An 18,267-nucleotide genomic window follows, 5' to 3' on the forward strand; every position below is an offset into this window, starting at 1 on the left:
TCTATCGCAACAAAAAAAAAAAAAAAAAAGAAAAGAGAAAAGCATCCCCCCCCTCCCACAGCCCGTCAGAGTATCCAGATATCATCCCAGATATGTCTTGCAAGTGCGGGGAGGAGGTGTTTCTGCAAGTGCGTCGCAGCGTTATTATTGTTATTATCATCATCATCATCATCATCATCATCATCATCATCATCATCATCATCATCATTATTATTATTATTATTATTATTGTTATTACTTGTGTGTGAAACTTGTGTTGAATCACGCCCCAGCAGAGGGTCCGGGGTTATTTCCCATGGATGCACTTGTTCCAGTTTTTTTTTTGTTTTCTATTCTCGCCATCACTCAACAGGAAGGGCTGGAGCAACAATCAACACACACCCCACCCCGATCCTCCCCGACCCTCCCCCTCCATCCCCCCCCCCCCTCTCTCTCTCTCTCTCTATATATATATATATATATATATATTTATTTATTTATATATATATATCTCCCCGCCCCCTAACCGCCCGCCCGTCCCGCAGGCAGCACAGCACTGGTGCCTCCGGTTCCCTTCTCGGCTTTGGCACAAACACAGAAGAGGAGAGCGCCTCGCAGATGGACGGAGAGCTTCACCTCTGCGCAGGACCACTGCTATTTTAAGGGATGTGCGCGTGAGAGGAAAACGAGGGTGCGCGCGCGCGTGTGTGTGTGTGTGTTTGACAAAGAGAGAGAGAGAGAGAGAGAGAGAGACAAAGTGGATGGATGGATATCTGAGCTGCTATTCCGTCTCCAGTGTTGTATAAAACGCGCACCGTGTATTCTCAGCGGGCTGCAGGTGCGTGTGTGTGTGTGTGTGTGTGTGTGTGTGTGTGTGTGTGTGTGTGTGTGTGTGTGTGTGTGTGTGTGTGTGTGTTTTATTATTATTATTTTTTTTTTCTCACTGGGGGATTGTTGCTTTGCGTTTTTTCCAATTAGCGAGAATTAGTTGGAGCTCGGTTATGGGATGTCCAAACATTCCTTGTTTCCTTCCCTCCACATGCGCACAGCTTGTTAAAGTGGATGAATAAATCCCCCCCCCCCCCCACCACCGCCTCTCATTACCACCTATACACCACCGCCATCTCATCTCATCCACTCTCCGCCGCCTCTCCCCTCCCCCCCCACTCCCTTTACACCCCCCCCCCCCTCTCTCTCAATCGCCCAGTGTGACACAAGCAGATCGATGAATACCCATGGAGCAACGCGTGAGCATCGGGTGGGCCAAGCGTTCATTCAGCAGCCAACCAGCCAACCAGCCATCCAACCCGACCAGCCAACCAATGGCAGGGGATGCAATTAGTGGCCAGGCGGCTTGCCCTGCTTGTTTCCCTTATCTCTCTCTCCTGCTCTCTCTCTCCCGCTGCAGGTGACTCTCCAGAGCTCTCTCTGCCCTCCTGAGGATTCAGCGAGACAGGCGGGTCTGTGCGTCCGACCATGGCCTTCCCATCAACCCCCTCCGCATTATGGACTGTCAGCCTATTGACGGTACTGTTCTCAGCTGCGGTTCACAGCAACATTATATATGGTAAGCACTCTCCGTCTGTCTCTCTCTCTCTCTCGCTCTTTATCTATCGGCCTCCTATTCTCTGAATCTGGCTGTCCGTCCCGGGGGCCCCTGACCTCCCTGACCCGACCCTCTCTCTCTCTCTGTCTCCGGTGGTGCCTCTTATCTGTTGACTTCAGTTATTTTTTTGTTTTGTTGTTTCCTGTACTATGACAAGGGAATCAGAGAGCCGTTACTAAGCACATGGGACACTACCACCTCCCCGGACCCCAGTGGAATTTCCTGCCGTTGTTTTTGAGGAATGTGTGTGACTTGCACGTGGGTGCAGGACTACACACACACACACACACACACACACACACACACACACACACACACACACACACACGCCTTGCTGGAGTATAGCTCACTTGATTCTTCCTCTTTTCTCGTTCCGTGACATCTTGAGTCCCTTGCGTTGAAGTACAAAAGCAGACACACATACTAACACACTAGCATTCTTATTTTCATGTTGACCTGCATCATCATAATCGGTTTCAGACGTTCATGAGCAATAATCATGTGCTCTCAAATAGCAACACGGGACGGTACACAAACACAAACACACATCCACAGTGTTAGGGACGCATGGCACTCGTCACGGCTGAAACGCAACATTTGGTGAGCTGGGGTGCGGCTGAAAGCGGATGGTATGAGAGGATTTGATGAGAGAAGCACTTTGTAATGATATCATCCCTGCTGTGAGCACCGTGAACAGGAATACACTGTCCAATGTGCTTTTCCAATTACATAACACTCAAGTGACTGGCCGCCGGTAATACAACCTTCAGAGGGCAAATCGTGCCGATGGGAAAGAGGCACATCATGGTTGTCCCTGGATCCGTTGAAAATTGATTGACTCAGGTAGAATGCTGTTGGCATTTTCTCATTACAGTAAGGATTTAATTGCGCCGAGTGTTTGGCAAAGAACCGTGAGACGATATAGCAGGCAAGAAGGCTTCTAATAGACGCTGCCTGATTTGCATTTGCAGTATATATTCTCAGAAGCCCCTCGCGTTCTCTCGTGCACGCCCACACAGTTGCTCAAATCTGAATACATCCGTGATTGCGCCGCGCGTGAACACGCATGGACACGCATGCACAGTGTACACGTGTATGCACACAGATATGCGAGCTCACGCACCACATTTACTGTACTTCTGCTTCGTTTATCCACTCAGCTGTTTTTTTTTTTTTCCTTCTGTTGAATTATGCATTCTTGTGTTTTGTGTATGCAATAAGGGGAAGTGATGGGTTGTCAGTGTGAGCTCACAGTGGTCAGTGCAGTGAAAAGTGAGAAACAATCAGTCTGTGCCAAGAAGCAGGGATGAGGTCGCTGCCTAACAAGTGCAAATGGAGGCCAGTCGAGGCCCCTGAAAAGCTGTTGAAGATAAGAAATGCACAAACGATCTCCAGATTGGGGCGCTGATGATGAAATATCAATCTCTCGTCAGAGCGCTGACCCCGACCGTGTAGCTCGTCATTGAAACCCAGGCGGCGGTTCGTTATTTGGGTCCGAAAAAACGATTTTGGCTCGCATTCAGACTCGCGTCACATTTGATTAAGGTGTGCTAGCGGGAGGGCCGACCATGCATGACCAATTCCTGCTTTGGTTTCACCTAAGAGCTGTTTTTACATTATAACGTCAGTCAAGGAGAGTAATTAAGCCCGGGACGTCTGACAGTGTTCAGGAGATGAGAAAACACGTCAAAGTGTGCAATCGAGAGGGAAAGGGGAAGCAGTGCTGACTTTACAGATCTTTTCAGTGTGCATGTTGTAAACCATTAAGTAGTACTCAAGGCCTTTTTGTCAATAATTTTTGCTATCAAGGCATAATGAAATACTAAAATTAACTACACTGAAACAGAACTAATAACATTTCTGCAGGGAAATCAATCAGAATTTTAAATATAATTCTTGTGCTGCTTACACAGACATTAATAAGAATAAGAAGGGGCACTTTATATATTTATATATATATATACACACACACACACACATACATACAGGATCCTCACTGTCCTTTAGCTTCCAGACGTGTGAGTAATGTGGCAAACGGTGTTGATGCGGCTTCAGAGGAACAAACATTGGCGTTCTGCAGAGCACTGGTCCATCGCTCACAATCTGCTCCGGTCCGTCTGAATGACTGTTAAGTAGGAGATGGAGTAGGGCGGGCGGGTACAGTCAGATAATGCCGTCATAATGGAGATCTCTATGCTAAGAGGCCCCCGGAACAGAAGGGTCTACTTAGCATAAATAATTCAATGTTATGTATCGGAGAGGAAAAACGATTAGCTCAGCAAATCAATGCCGGAGCAGATGAGCAATCAGCGAGCAGGACAGCCCGTCACTGCTGTTGCTCAGAGTCCACGGAGAATTAAAAACAAAGCAGACTGTTTGTCCCCTTTCATCATTCACAGGGGGAAAGAGCCCCCCCCCACACACACACACACACGAGTTATGGTGTTGATTATCACACAGCAAACCAACAGGCTGCATGCTGTGATGCTTAAATACCTGCCCAACTCTCCTACCTCCATTGACCCATCAAAGTCAGGGAAAGGAATGCCCTAGCTCTGTCTTTTTTTCTTTTCTTTCTGGATTTATCGGTGACCGGGCTTCCTTAGAGCGAGTGAACGAATCGGGGAGACACTAATTGCGCGGCCATTTGACATCTCCATTTCCACAGCTGGATGTGCAGCCATGCGCCGCGGATGGAAAGTGCCTCTCAGAAGGCCACAGATTAGGCACGCATTTGGCCGGCTGTGCCCTGGTTCTGTACTGCTGACCCAGTTACCTCGCGGGGGCTAACGTGGTGGTGTGTGGAGGGTCCGTCGGCCTGACCGCTTTCAGCAGGGATTGTCTGTGTTGAGCAGTGCGCTGTGGCCTCCCATCAGCCACCTGGCCCTCAACGGCCTGATCCCAGACCCCAGGAGGAATCTTTGCATTCACGACGAGGGACACATGCCTAATAGTTTATTTACTTAGGCGACTTCTGCTGGTCGGAATCGAGTGGATGAGGCGCGGTGCTTCCAGCTGAGGCCGATAATGAATGAGGATTAAAGGACGGGAGCAGTGTGGACCAATCGTTAGTGCGCTAAGATTTACAGGCGGGAGGGCTCCGCATGCCTCTGCCAGCGGTTCACTTTATCCTCCCACAAAATGGGCTCCTCTCCCCTCTCTGGACCAGCTCTTTCCTCGCTGGCTCAAAGCCCACTTCCTGTGTGTGCTGCTGTTGTTTACTGTTGACTTCCTGTGTGCCAAGATGGGAGAACATTTGGCTAATACACAGTACGGCTAGCACACAATAGCAGTAGGCGGTTTGGATGGGAGGCCTCTGCCTGTTAACAAGGCTGACTGATAAGCAGTGACTCATTAACAAGCCGAGGTACACAGAGCCTCGGGGAATTACCGCCTAGCCACTGTGACATTAATAAGAGGCCTAAGCTATTTTTCCATTTGGCTCCACTGGCACCGGGCAAAAAACCCAGTGGTTTTCAATCTCGGCCCTGGCTATTTACTGGCTCCAGTGCTTTTTTCCCATTTGTTTCAGCCACCTGGTTACCTGGTCTGATTGGAGTCGGGCAGATCAGTATTGTCAATGTGGGGGGTGCACTTAATGACATCGGCTGCTTCAATGGAAAAGCCAGACAGACTCATTAAAGTTTCTGCAGATTCATTCAGAAACATCTGGGGAGGAGCCAAATTAATTCTTCTCTTGCCAATTAATTAGCAATATGTTTATTTTTTAAAAGAAGTTGATGATGATTTCGACACTATATAGATTCAATTAGGTGTCTGAAATTCTTCAGTGCAATATGTAGAAGAAACTGTCTTCTATCAGAATGTTAAATCCAAAGCCATATCACTTCCATTGTCTTACGTGTTTATTCTCCTCTGATCCTTTAAGTGTTTTGTCGTCCAGATCAGTTTTGTGATTATAAATCGCATCCTGATTGGCTGGCATTAGTTTGCAACAGATTCACATCTGGCAGAAAACCAATTATTTCTCCTGTTCATCATGCCGATTAATTAAGGCGCTGTGGCTGATTGATTAAACTCCCAGCAAAGATCCAACCATGAGCACCAGAGCCCTGGGGAGGATTTGCGTCTTCACGTTATCTTCATATAGCTCCTCGGAAAGAAACGCCGAAAACATTATACACGTGTAAGCGACGAGCAGAGAAAACTCACAGCTCGACAAGGCACAAGTGTTGATAAGTCATTTGTGGCTAAATTAAGCCGAATTAAAATGCAGTGGCGCGCCAGTATCTTCGGATCTAAAAGGCATCAAGAGCGCCCAAACAAGACTCCAGTAGATCTCATCAATCTAAAGCAGATCTCATCCACCCAGGCCCACTCAGGAAAAGTGAGATTACGCCCGAACAGATCAATCTCACCTCCTGGCATCATAATAACAGCAAATGTCATTTAGAAAAGCGAAAAGGCAGAAGTGCTCTTGAGATTTCCTGCAAAACGGCAACACACTCAGCCTCCTCTCAGGTGCTCTTGGAAGACACATCACTCTGCAGCACCCCTCAGAGTCGACAAAATTAGGGGTCCAAACCTTTTGCAGAGCTGTCAGCTTCAAACCATCACTTCACAAACACGCCGACGATTAAACAAACCTCGCCACGACAACAACAACCAGCCTCGGAAATAAATTAATTCACTTCATTTTATACAACAAGGGCCCTTATTATTGCGCTCCTCGCTCAACTGGCTTTCCCTTTGATCAGGTCCCACGCTCTCTCACAACCCCCAACTCTGCCCCCCCCCCCCTCCCCCTTCTCCACCCCCACCCCCTTTCTCTCCCATTACCTGCCGGAATTCTCCGACTGGTGTTTTAATTGATCGCTGCAGGGAGGTGGAAATCACCCATCATGTCACTGACGCATGGCTGCTCGGACGGAGGGGCTTCCTGGAAAGGTGTATCTGTTTGTTGAAGCACATCACTGCGCTGTGTTTGAAACGCCCCGACTATGATGGGGTGCCGGAAGACGCGAGTGCGTGGCTGTAAAGCGCAGCGTTTATATTGATTGAGTCTGAGTGCCGAGGGTTCCCCCCTGAGCGCTGGAGCTCCACCAATGAAAGAGCAGAGGTTGCTCTTGTTTATTGCCTGTTTTTGATGATGCCATCACTTCGGCTGGTGATAGGGAGTGTGTCTGTGGGAGGGGATCTTATCGCTGATACCACAGCCATAAAGCCATTATAATTCACCTGTGTGCTCTCCTGGGATTTCTCCCAATACTCTGGATTCTGCTGAGGATATCAATGTGCCATTCAGTGGATGGTGAGTCTTATCAAGCCTCTAACATAGTACTGTCACATATAGAAGCGGTGTTGGGGGAAAAGTATTGTGAATATAAATATTAAACAGGCCCTATTATGCTATTTTCTGGGTGTATATTTTTATCTCAAGTTACAGTTACAACTTGTTTACATGCGTTAATGCTCATAATTGCTCCTCCCTCCAGAAAGCAAAGTCTGCCCTGATTGGTCAGCTAGCCCGCTCTGTTGTGATTAGTCAACGTTTCACATTTCAAAAAACTTCCTAAGGAGCTTCAGCTCCATCTCTCTCTTTTGTTGTTTGAGGGCCAAACTAGCTGGAAGGAGTTGTACGTCACTTCCGTAACATTATGACCTCATAATGTTACAGAAGTGAAGAAGAGAATTCAATGGAGCCGTTTCAGGAGCTCAGGAGGTTCTGAGGGGGAGGGTAACTCCTTTTAGGCGTGGACTTCAGGTTTTACACTCTACGGACCTTTAACATGTACAAAAATATATATAACACTAAAGAAGAGAGAAAAAGTGGAAAGCATAATAGGGCCACTTTAATAGACATAATTCCCACTAGTATGATTCTTTGCAAAATGTCTGTGTTTTTACCTATTATTGCATTCCTACTCGGAATACTACTGAACATGCTGTTTTGCTGAACTCACGCAGCCTCCGTGTCAGCAAACCTAACACACACTGCCATGTCACTTCCCGTCTTTGTAAAATATAACTATAAATTGCTGTTTTATGGAAATAATTTGTGATACACTTCCCAGTTTTTTGCACTGCATCCGACCACAGTCTGAAGCAGAGTCTGGCACTTCTGCTTTACCAGCTGATCCAATGTCAAAGTGAATCAGCAGCCAGACAGACAGACCGAGTCCTTGAGGCCGTGTCCTGTCTTGGCACATCCAGGGAAGTTTTTTGATAGTTTTAGCATCGACTGACTGATTAACAGTGAGGGCGATTCAAACGGAGTGCTCTCAAATCGGATACAAAGTTATCCTAAAAGTAGACTAATGTACTGAAGTAGTTTTAAGTACTGTTTCCTTTACATCGCACATCTTTACTGTTACAGTTGCGAGTTTATTGTGTACTGTGATACGGCTCTAGCACTGAAATATGTGGATGGTGTCATTATTTAACTTTTTGCATTGTAACACTGCTCGGTGGAGTTTATTTATGGTTCCACGGCTCTGCTGAACTCCTAATGCCTCCCATTCCCATTGTACCACGCTGCTTAAATGCTCATAGCTCACATATACATCTGCTATTAAAATGCAGCCTTTATTATGTCATTTGAGTTTACACAGTACCTGGCGTTTGGTGCATGTGTTTCATCATCATTTATGGCTGCATTGTAATTGGATCAAATTCATCATTCGCCCCATGCAAAGGCAGTTTTGGAGGCTGGATTGTCAACATAACAAGCAATGACGGGTGTAGGATCATTAGACTTGATGCCATATAGCCCGGATTTACTTTTCATCGAAGCGGAAAAGGTCGTCTTTTATGATTCTTTCCTGGAAGGCAACAAAAAGTGATGAGGTGTGTTTTTTTTTTGCTGCAGTTTGCAACTACTGTGAATGTTACGGAAAAGAGGCGAAGTGGTGAGAACTGGTGAGAATGAAGTGTGGTTCTGTAGGTGTCTTTAGAGAAGCTGAGCGGACGGCGGACTTTGGAGTGAGTTTAGAACTTTTTCTGCACCGTTTGCAAGATGTGATTACACACTGTGTGGACCGTATTTACTCCTCGCTGAGGTTTCATCCTCCTTTTTTTGGCAATCTTAAGCCCTTGAGAATTTCCAGATCGTGATGTGCATTTCCCCGCTGTAGTAGAAGTGGAATCCTCACAGACATCTCATTTTAATGAACACATATTTTGTATTTGATATATTTTTATTAATATGCTAAAAGGCGTAAATGAGCTCAGACTGCTAAATGTTTAAACAGAAAGTGGAGTAAATAGCTTGTTATGTTTCTTCCATTTAACCCTTGTGTCACACTTTAAATTCTTTTCCAGAGCTGTTGTGTGTCTGGTTGATTATGTTTCTCCATCAATGCCTGCGAACACATGGGTCCTCACCAAACACAATCAATACCTCCATTTGTTTGAACATCTTCACCTTCAACCTGATGAATACAGTGATCGTAACCTACTGTCGGTATACATTTCCCTTTGATGAGATCTGCTTTTCCCAACTCTTCTTTTCTTAAAAAATGGAATTTAAGTGTATTGATGAACCCAAGAATACGCTTCTAGGATTAATTCACATCCACCATTTTTCCAGTCTGAATCGGTGCATATATATATTGTATTACCTTCCTTTAAACATTAGAAAAGGTCAGGCAATCGATCAAGCGGTCGATCACCGTGATGAGAGCTGAAGCTTTGCACTCACACACTGCCCAGCGGTACAGGTGCAACCTCGGCCTTCCTTCTGCACCTGGCCCCTTGACACTGATCATGGTATGATGAGCACATGATGAGTGGCTGTGGCTTCTGACGACGAGGCCATCGCCGCGCAGTGTAACCCAGCGCTACTGCGCCGGTTGAAGACAAAGGCACCAAATAGGCATCTCTAATCTCCCCTGCTGAATGAATCCGAAACAAAGAGAGGAGGAACGCAGACATAGAGGCTTGGACACACATAGGATAAGCTGATTACCCAGGAAAAAGGGAGGGAGGGAGGGCGAGGGGAGACGGAGGGGAAGGAAAGACAGAGGCATGCACGTGGACGAGAGAAATCCATACAGTAAGAGGCAAGCGGGCAAGGAAAGAGAGGAGGAGGGGTAGCCAGGGTTAAAAAAGAAAAAAAGAAAAGAAGAAGAAACAAGCGCACTCTAATGATGGGATGCACAGACCGGAGAGAGGATGAAAAGAAACAGCGCAGGGGGAGCGAGGGAGGGAGGGAGGGAGGGAGGGAGGGGAGGAAACACACAGGAGACAAAAAAAAAAAAAGGTGAACGTTTAAAAAGGACGAGACGTGGCGCTACGCAGAGCATTCGATAGGAAAATGAAGGGAATGCCTATTTGCCTGTGATATCCTCAGAAAGGCACGCGACATCATCAGAAACAGGACATTATGCAAATGTGAGGCGGCTGTGGCAATATAATCGCTACCTGAGTGATTCCACCTGCTCCGCTCACTAGTCGCTATATATACAAACGGAATTACACTCAATCCAGGTGTACGGGCTAAATATACAGCTAATTAAAATTAATGAGATTTACTTAGAAAAGAATATGCTCCTTCCCTAAGCTGCTTATCCCTGCATGAGAATCTACTCCACACATTGACACACACACACACACACACACACACACACACACACACACACACACATACTCTACCTTTATCTGAGCACACAAAGATACACACGCACACACACACACACACACACACACACACACACACACACACACACACACACACACACACACACACACACACACACACACACTAACACTAACACGCAAGCACCTCGTTGTGATTCAGTCTCCTTCACTTCACTTTCTCACACCCTGCTTGGCAGACTGTTGAGAATCTTTGACACACACACACACACACACACACACACACACACACACACACACACACACACACACACACACACACACACACACACACACACACACACACGATCAGTCTATCTGTCTGTCTTTCAGCCAGCTTCCCTCTCAAGCAGACTTAAGCATGCTTCTTGTTCAATGAACACGCGAGTTCTTGACTGTGTGTTGGCACACAACACACACACACACACACACACACACACACACACACACACACACACACACACACACACACACACACACACACACACACACACACACACACACACACACACACGCCTATAATATACACCCATTCACAGGGATTCTCAGAGATGCACTTATACAAACGTGTAAACATGATAACACACTCCCAGAAACAATCTTAAGGAAAAACACACATGTACATATTTATGCATGAAGACACATACACACACAAACGTATTCAAGCAGAGCTTAGAAGGCCTCACCCCTGTGAGCGAGGCTGTTGACTGCCAGGCGACAAAAATAGTGTGTGTATGTGTGTGTGTGTATGCATAACTATGTGTGTTTAGCAGGCCAGCCGATGCATTCATATATTCCCCCACTCGGCGTACCACTTCTGTACATACACAGTGATATACAGGCACTGGATATGCAACATTTTCCAAACTGCTTACAGACATTTTTATTTCTTTTTTCTACCCTCCATAAGGTGGTGTCCAACCAGCGACGCTACCGTTTCCTAGCGAGCAAAGTGCTGAGTAATTAAACAGCTCTTCAAGGCCTCTCTGTTGAAGGAGTCGAGGGGGGAGGGGAATTAATCACAGTCTTTATTAAAAGACTTAGGTTTCGTTCGGAACGCTGCTGTCTCCACCGCACCGCTTGGCACCCGACCAACTTGTGTCTCATCCGACCTCGCATACATCCTAACTAGCACGTACAGTAGCCTACACACACACACACACACACACACACACACACACACACACACACACACACACACACACACACACACACACACACACACACACTCCTCTTCTTTTTTTCCCCCCCGTCTTGTTCTATCTCCATTTCTCTCCTTCTGTCGCTGCTTCATTTCTCCGCCTGGTGAGTACTTGAATGTCATTATGACTTTTTTTTTTTATCAAAAGCAAACAGCGGGGATGGATGGATTGAGGAGTGCACGGCAGATTTTCTTTTTCTTTTTTCAAACGTGCTGAGAGTGCCGCAGCATGTTGAGTTCTATTTTGTATGTCGCTGCTTCTTTTCAACAAATGGACAGGCTTTTTTTTTTTTTTGTTGTAAAAAAGGGACAGATTTATTGACACAGCTCCTGCTGCGAGTCTTAACTGTGACCACGTGGTCTAGTTTCTGAATGGAGACCCCCCCCCCCGCCCTCTCTGTAGAGTTACAACACAATCGCTCTCCTCGGCCTGCGTGTCAATGGCGACGGCTCCATATCTACCGGCAAACTCATTCCGTTCGCGTAATGCATCGACAGACGGCACGAGTGAAGGATATAATTGAGTTAATGAGCTCCATGCCCTTATCTGCTGTTCATTCATAGAGGCAGCCCGAGGCGTGACGACTATCAGCCTCTTACACAGGCTACTGTATGTTCCGTGAGTCCCTTGATAATGCAGTCGAACTTCCTCAAGGCAAAATATTTTGATGTGTGGAGCAAAGAAGAAAAGGAGTTTATCCCTTGCGTTTCTGTTTCTTTTTTTTTTCTCTCTTCCCTTCTTGTTCTCTTATTCCACAATGAATATTTAAATATTATTGTGATTTATTTATCGCGGCTCAGTGTTCGGCTTCACTGAGCTATTTTCAGGTTGACATCTTCACTGGCAGGAGGGTGGGGATGCGTATAGACTCGTACATGGGAGGTGTCACGCTTGACTTTGTGACAGCGCTCGGCGGCGAGCCTGGGAGAGCGTCTTTTTGTTGTTGTTTGAAGGCTTCTGTGACATTTTTCTGGTTCTCCCCCTCCCTCCCTCGGGGGCTGAAAGAAGCAGAGCTGGCCTGGTTTCATCAACACCCTGGTACAATTTACAGAGGTTCTGTTTTCGAAAAGGACAAAGAGAAAAAGGGAAGGGTCATTTACGTCATAGGGTCAGTTGCCGGTGGCAAGATGGCTACATGCTGACATTTCCTCGTATTATTGTGTGTTACACTTCGGTGGAGCAAACATGAAAACCATGACAACCTGGCGTGACCTACCACCCCAAGTGTGTTGAAGGAAATCCTATTTTAAGAATTCAATAGAAAAGATTGACAGATCAATCAAAGCAATCAATATATCTGAAAAATTCAATTCGAAAGAATGGTGCTTTGGAATATTCATTTTGATGAATCTATGACATGTGCTAAAGATGCAAAGAGTCTGATTTCATGGGTTGGAGGCAGGTCAAGTGTTTAGGGTCAAAGATTGTCAGACTAGGTCTCAAATCAAGATTCAAGTCCCTGAGGACGAGTCAAAGTCAAGTCGCAAGTCTTCATCTTGTTTTTTCCCCAACCAGAAATGACGATAAAGGGTGGAGCTAAGTACAACCGAACGCTGACTTTACTCGAAATGGGACCAGGATTTACAAAATGAACATCATGCTGTATTGAAGAAGACTTCAAGCTAGCGATTGATGATTGATTGATTGAGCGAGGTTTACTGAGGGAATAAATCCAGTGAGAAGTAGAGTCATTTTCTCATGGACTTCTATACAATCAGACTACTTTTTCCAGCTAGAGGAATCAAGTCCTGATGGCCATTAAAAAGAATGCAAGTTAAGGCTCTTTTGCATTGGCTTTACTTTTTACAGACCCGCAGGTTGCCGCCTGCTCAAGTCCCACAAATCACAAGTTTGAGTCCCACTGCAACCATGTGTCCTGTCAGTGTGTCCATAGCCGAGAAACTGGACTCCGCTATCTGCTCCGTCATTGTCCTTGGCCTCCGCTTTAGAGCATCAGCTAAATGGCCGACATGTTAAGACGTGGAATAATACCATGTTCAAAAATCCAATCATTTTTACTGGCAGTTTCAGATTAACTCCGGCCAGCATGTCATAAATTGACTGGCACATATTCCCCAAACAATAGAAGCCTGTCACAGCCTATGCAGACACAGCTACCAGTGGTTATAAGGCGGACATGCTAGCATTGTGAAGGAGTGACAACAGGAGGCAGGAGGAGGCCATGTCCGCCTCTTGCTTAATTGTCACTCTGACTCTTCCAATTTGGTTCATCCTCAATAAACTACTCCTATCACATTTCCCATCAGAGTCGAATCACTTCAAGTCCCTCCAATCAACCGATGTTACACCGTTCAAAATGAAAACTGAAAGCTTCACCTGAATCAAACTTGACATTGTTCACTTTCAATGAGGAAATACCTGATGAAGTCGCATTAATCAGTATGACAATATCAAACATTTATAGGAGAAAGTTATTGTATGCAGGGTCACAAAGGGATGCCAATAGAAGGAATATTCTTTCACTATTCATAAATACCATTTAATATTCTCATTAACTCCCCTTTGTCTATAGAAACACACGCTGAGACGTACAAACACTCGCACACAAATATCCGATTAACAAAGCTACAGTGGCTCATGTACTCTACTTGAAAAGCACCTCTCTGTAGGGAGGAGAAAAAAACCCACATGCTTCTATTTGACAAACATCATGCGCATTATTCTGTCTCTTTTGAAAACACACTGAAATAGGACCTTTAAAGCTCCTCTTGGATACTACTGTACTAAGATAAATATTAATAATTCAGAGTGCCAGACTTGATAGACACTGTGGTAAAATAACTATTTATACAGCAGTTTCAAAGTAAAGGCTCACAAGTCTCTTCACTGTCTAGAAAAGTAAATCCATTAAAAAAAACAAGAAATAGAAAGGTGATGCAACACCTGCCATTTGTCGGATGATTTGTCCCAAAGCGTTGCATTGGCTGCATACTTTTTTTGGAACGCTGTTGGCCCGAGGGGGAATCCCTAACCATGACAGTGTTTCTGCAGATATCTACCCACAGAGAGAAATAGTGATGCAGCAGATTTCATGCATGATGTGAGTCTTAAAGGCCAGCGGAGGATGTGGGTCTACTGGGTCTTTGCTTACTGAAATGACAGTAATTCTTATCCACAAGCAGAATATCCAAAGTTTACTGTTTCTCCTGTCAGCTCATCGCCTCCAGCTCTGTTTCAAACATCTTTACCGTCAAATAGCAAGGTTTTTTTATTAACAGACGGACACAATTGACATCTAATAATCTTTTATTTATCTTAAACTCCTTCTCATACTACTTGGTGTGATGGAGAACTTCTTTTACAGTTTAACAAGTGATAACACAGAGAATAATGTTTATCTGAAAGTAGCTCGTTCAAGGTAACTGTGCTTGCTGTTGGTTTTCTGAGATGTTCTAACTGTCGTCTGTAAAAGCCTTCAGTTTGGAGTTTTAAACATCCATGAGGCCAAACAGGAAGTCTAGTTGAGTTACCTTTTTATTTACAGTACAATCATTTGTATGAAGGACAGTTGCCATGAGCAGTGTTTTCTCAGAATTCATGTCTGTAATGATTTCCCCCTGACCTTAAAAGCCCACACATTGTTCTTGATGTGATGAAGAACTAAATTTACAAGGATATGTTTTGTAATTGAGCTTTTTGTATGACATATGGACTTTCACAGAAATCTGGTTTTCACGATAAGACAAGACTGAGAGGCAATCTTTTTGATAACGGCCATTTTTAAATGTTCTTGTAAACCATTGTGACGTATCAACATTTAGTTCAATTATGACACCACATCACTCTTAAAATCTTCAACGGATCCGCAGTTTTATTCCATCCATATAGGCAACAAACATAGCAACATTTTTTTCCTCCATAATCAGAACATGGTGATTCTAGACGAGAGCACTATAAAATAAGGCTGCTTATGAAAAACATCTACATCTGAGCTGAAATCATTCACCCTACCAACCCTCCACTAATCTTCTTCATCAGAAATGAACACATTCTGTAAAGAAGGCAGCAAAAAGTAACCAATCAAAGGCAGAGAAGGACGGGATTTCACAGATGGGGGGAAAAAAATGAATCAAACTTCTTTAAATAACAGACCGAGCAACTGCCAATGGCATTGATGGCACGTGGAAGAGAGGGCACTTCAAAGTTTCCGAGCTAAATGCTAACGTCAGCATGCTAACACGCTCAATGAGACAATGCTTAGCATGCTAATGTTCACCAGGTAAAATGTCTTAGCGTGCTAAAATCTGCTGGTATTTGATCACAAACCAAAATATTGGACAAATTAAAAGTTTGACTGGTGATGGCACATTCGGGGAACAAATTTAATTTCAGTTGTTGAAATATTTCATTCTGGACCAGCGTGGTGGAACAACAGATTGGCATTACCACTTTATATAAAAATCAAGTTAATGAGAACCTTTAGCTATAAATGCCAGGGGCTTTTGAAGGACCAGCAGTGCAAATCAAATTAGCATAAAACAAAATCCACTAATAATTGAAAAAAAAAAAGTGAAATGAAGTCGGCATCTCCTCCTTTCCCACTTCCTCCCTCGGCTGCGTCGTAGTCAGAGTGTCAATCACAGGAGACGGTGTGCCCGAGCCAATAGACAGTTGACAAATTACCATTTGGAGCGGAACCGGGCTATAAATGCGATTGGGTTGGATTTGAGTCTGCTCTCCTGGCTTTGGATTTGAATAGAATAGAGTCTGTCCTCTAGACTTTTTTTTTTTCAGCTCTTTTTTTTTGCCTTCAGAGAGCAAGATTAGATAGGGGAAGATACACAAAGAGAAAGAGAGAAGCAGAGTCAGAGGAGAATAAGGAATACAGAGCAAGCGAGAGCATCCACAACTCTTTCAAATTGCAAAAGCCTTAAAATAAATCAAAATTTAAGGCCTTGAAAAGAGAAAAAGGCTGTGAAACGTCTGTATTAGAGGTCTTATTTTCCAGCACTCTATAAGTCTCTTTGTCCTAAATTTTTTTTCTTCTTAGATTATTTCCGACAGAACAGGCCAGGGTTAGCAGTACAATAAGCGGTGTAATGTTTTATTCATCATTTCCGCTTTAGTAAACGAAAATTGGACTTCATGTTCCTTAACAAATAACTTCATGTTATCCTTTTTTGGTACACCGGCCATTTATAATTTCTGAATTTTTATTAGCTGTTTTGAATCGCAAATAAGTTGTGTTTGGCAGTTTTAGAGTGTTCTCTTTGTAGCATTGTAAGATCTGTAAACTCCCGCCACATTTTGACAATAAAGTAATTACCATGAACAAATGATGCTATTACCAGAAAAGATTGTCAGCCTCCGAGGGCCGCTGTGCTGCAGTGTCCCATCAAGTCAGATTTTGCTGTAAATCTGCTAGATTGCTATCAACACAAAAGGATGATGAAACACATTTATGTTTTATTTATACAGAGTTTTAGCTACATGTAGCCTCACAGATCCATTTTTGTTATACTTTCTCACATTAAATGTATTTTTGGTTTGTCTATGTTGTAATTTATTATGTTTATAATGTATACACCACATATATTCCCTTTCTGTTGGTCTTGGGGGAGGAATTCCTCCTCTTTTCCTGAGTTTTCTTTTCATTTTGTCCACCGTTAAAGTTTTTCCTTATCTTTTGCGATGTTCCAAGGATACAGTGTACTGAATAGTGAAGACACCCTGGAGGCAAATTTGTGACACATAATTTGTGATATTGGGCAATACAAACAAAACTGACTTGACTAGTGCTGACGTAATATGATTAGACTCTATGACTTGATTGAAAATACAAATATTGATATATTTATCTCATAGTGCTTTCTTTCCAGATAACTATTACATGTATATTCTACAACTCTGTGCATTGACATACTATTCATTTGTTACGACAGCGCGTGTCTTGTGAGTCTGTGTGCGTGTTGCCATGGTACAGTGTGGTCCTGGAGACGCCCTCTGTATCGGATACTACCACAGAAGTGGTTCCTAGTACTTTGTCAGGTGTTCATAGTACTGTCTGTCTGTGAACAAATGGCGTCACAGCCGTGCAAAATTCAGTCATGAAACTTTCCAAGTGTGTAGTTGAGATCAAAATGAGTCTGAAGATGGGTGTGGTTGGAGTAAGAGTATGGAAGTTGGAGCGCAGAATGTGGGGAAGAGGTCATTGGCCACAACGCTTTACGCCCCTTGGTCCGATTTGGCGTAGTGGCTGTTGTGATCCCATCTGTGAATCTTTTATTCCTATTTTTTATTGATTTTAATTTGATTTCAATTTGATTTCACTTTGTAGCTCTTTTGTTTTACTTCTCAACGTGCGACCCATAAGCTCTCTGACTTTCTTCTGTTTCTAACAAGTGTATATTCCTGTCCTCTTTTCTTGTTTTTGTTATTAAACGTGCTTTTTTCGAGCTTTGTATCTGTACATTTACATTACATTTACTCATCTGGCAGATGCTTTTGTCCAAAGCAACGTTCAAATGAGGTACCATCCAAGCAACGGTACATCAAGGAGAAGACTTTAAAAACAAACGCCACAAAGCTCAGGTCAATGTTCCTCCTGACTGTAGTGCATGAAGTAAGACGTAAATGCAAATGAGAAAGAGAAGATTTGACACCTTTTGAGTTTTTCATTTGTATTATATTTATATTTGTTGAGTCTGAGGAAGCGATTTCAGGGTCCCATCGTGTTGTTGTTGTTCAGTCATTTGTCTTCATTTGTCCACATTGTATTTCCTACATGAGTGATCGACTAATCAGAACACAACGGATGGATTAATAACAGCGTAAACAAAGGTGAGCTGCAGCCCTACATGTGTCCCGTTCAGACCAAACAAGACAACACTTCATTTCGGCCGCCCCCGAGTGGCAGCAGGAGAT

The 18,267-nt window shown here is 44.2% G+C and overlaps 1 protein-coding gene across 1 annotated transcript in view; it reads left to right on the plus strand.

Moving 5' to 3' along the window:
- cadm3 (cell adhesion molecule 3) overlaps positions 1–18,267 on the plus strand; it is an 87,136-nt gene that overhangs the window by 775 nt on the left and 68,094 nt on the right. Inside the window, 1 exon segment of the mRNA XM_054596857.1 lies at positions 1,388–1,546. Coding sequence (XP_054452832.1) covers positions 1,456–1,546 — 91 coding nt within the window. The 5' untranslated portion in view covers positions 1,388–1,455.

The sequence above is a fragment of the Anoplopoma fimbria genome, chromosome 3 (assembly GCF_027596085.1).
Source record: "Anoplopoma fimbria isolate UVic2021 breed Golden Eagle Sablefish chromosome 3, Afim_UVic_2022, whole genome shotgun sequence".
NCBI classification, from domain to species: domain Eukaryota; kingdom Metazoa; phylum Chordata; class Actinopteri; order Perciformes; family Anoplopomatidae; genus Anoplopoma; species Anoplopoma fimbria.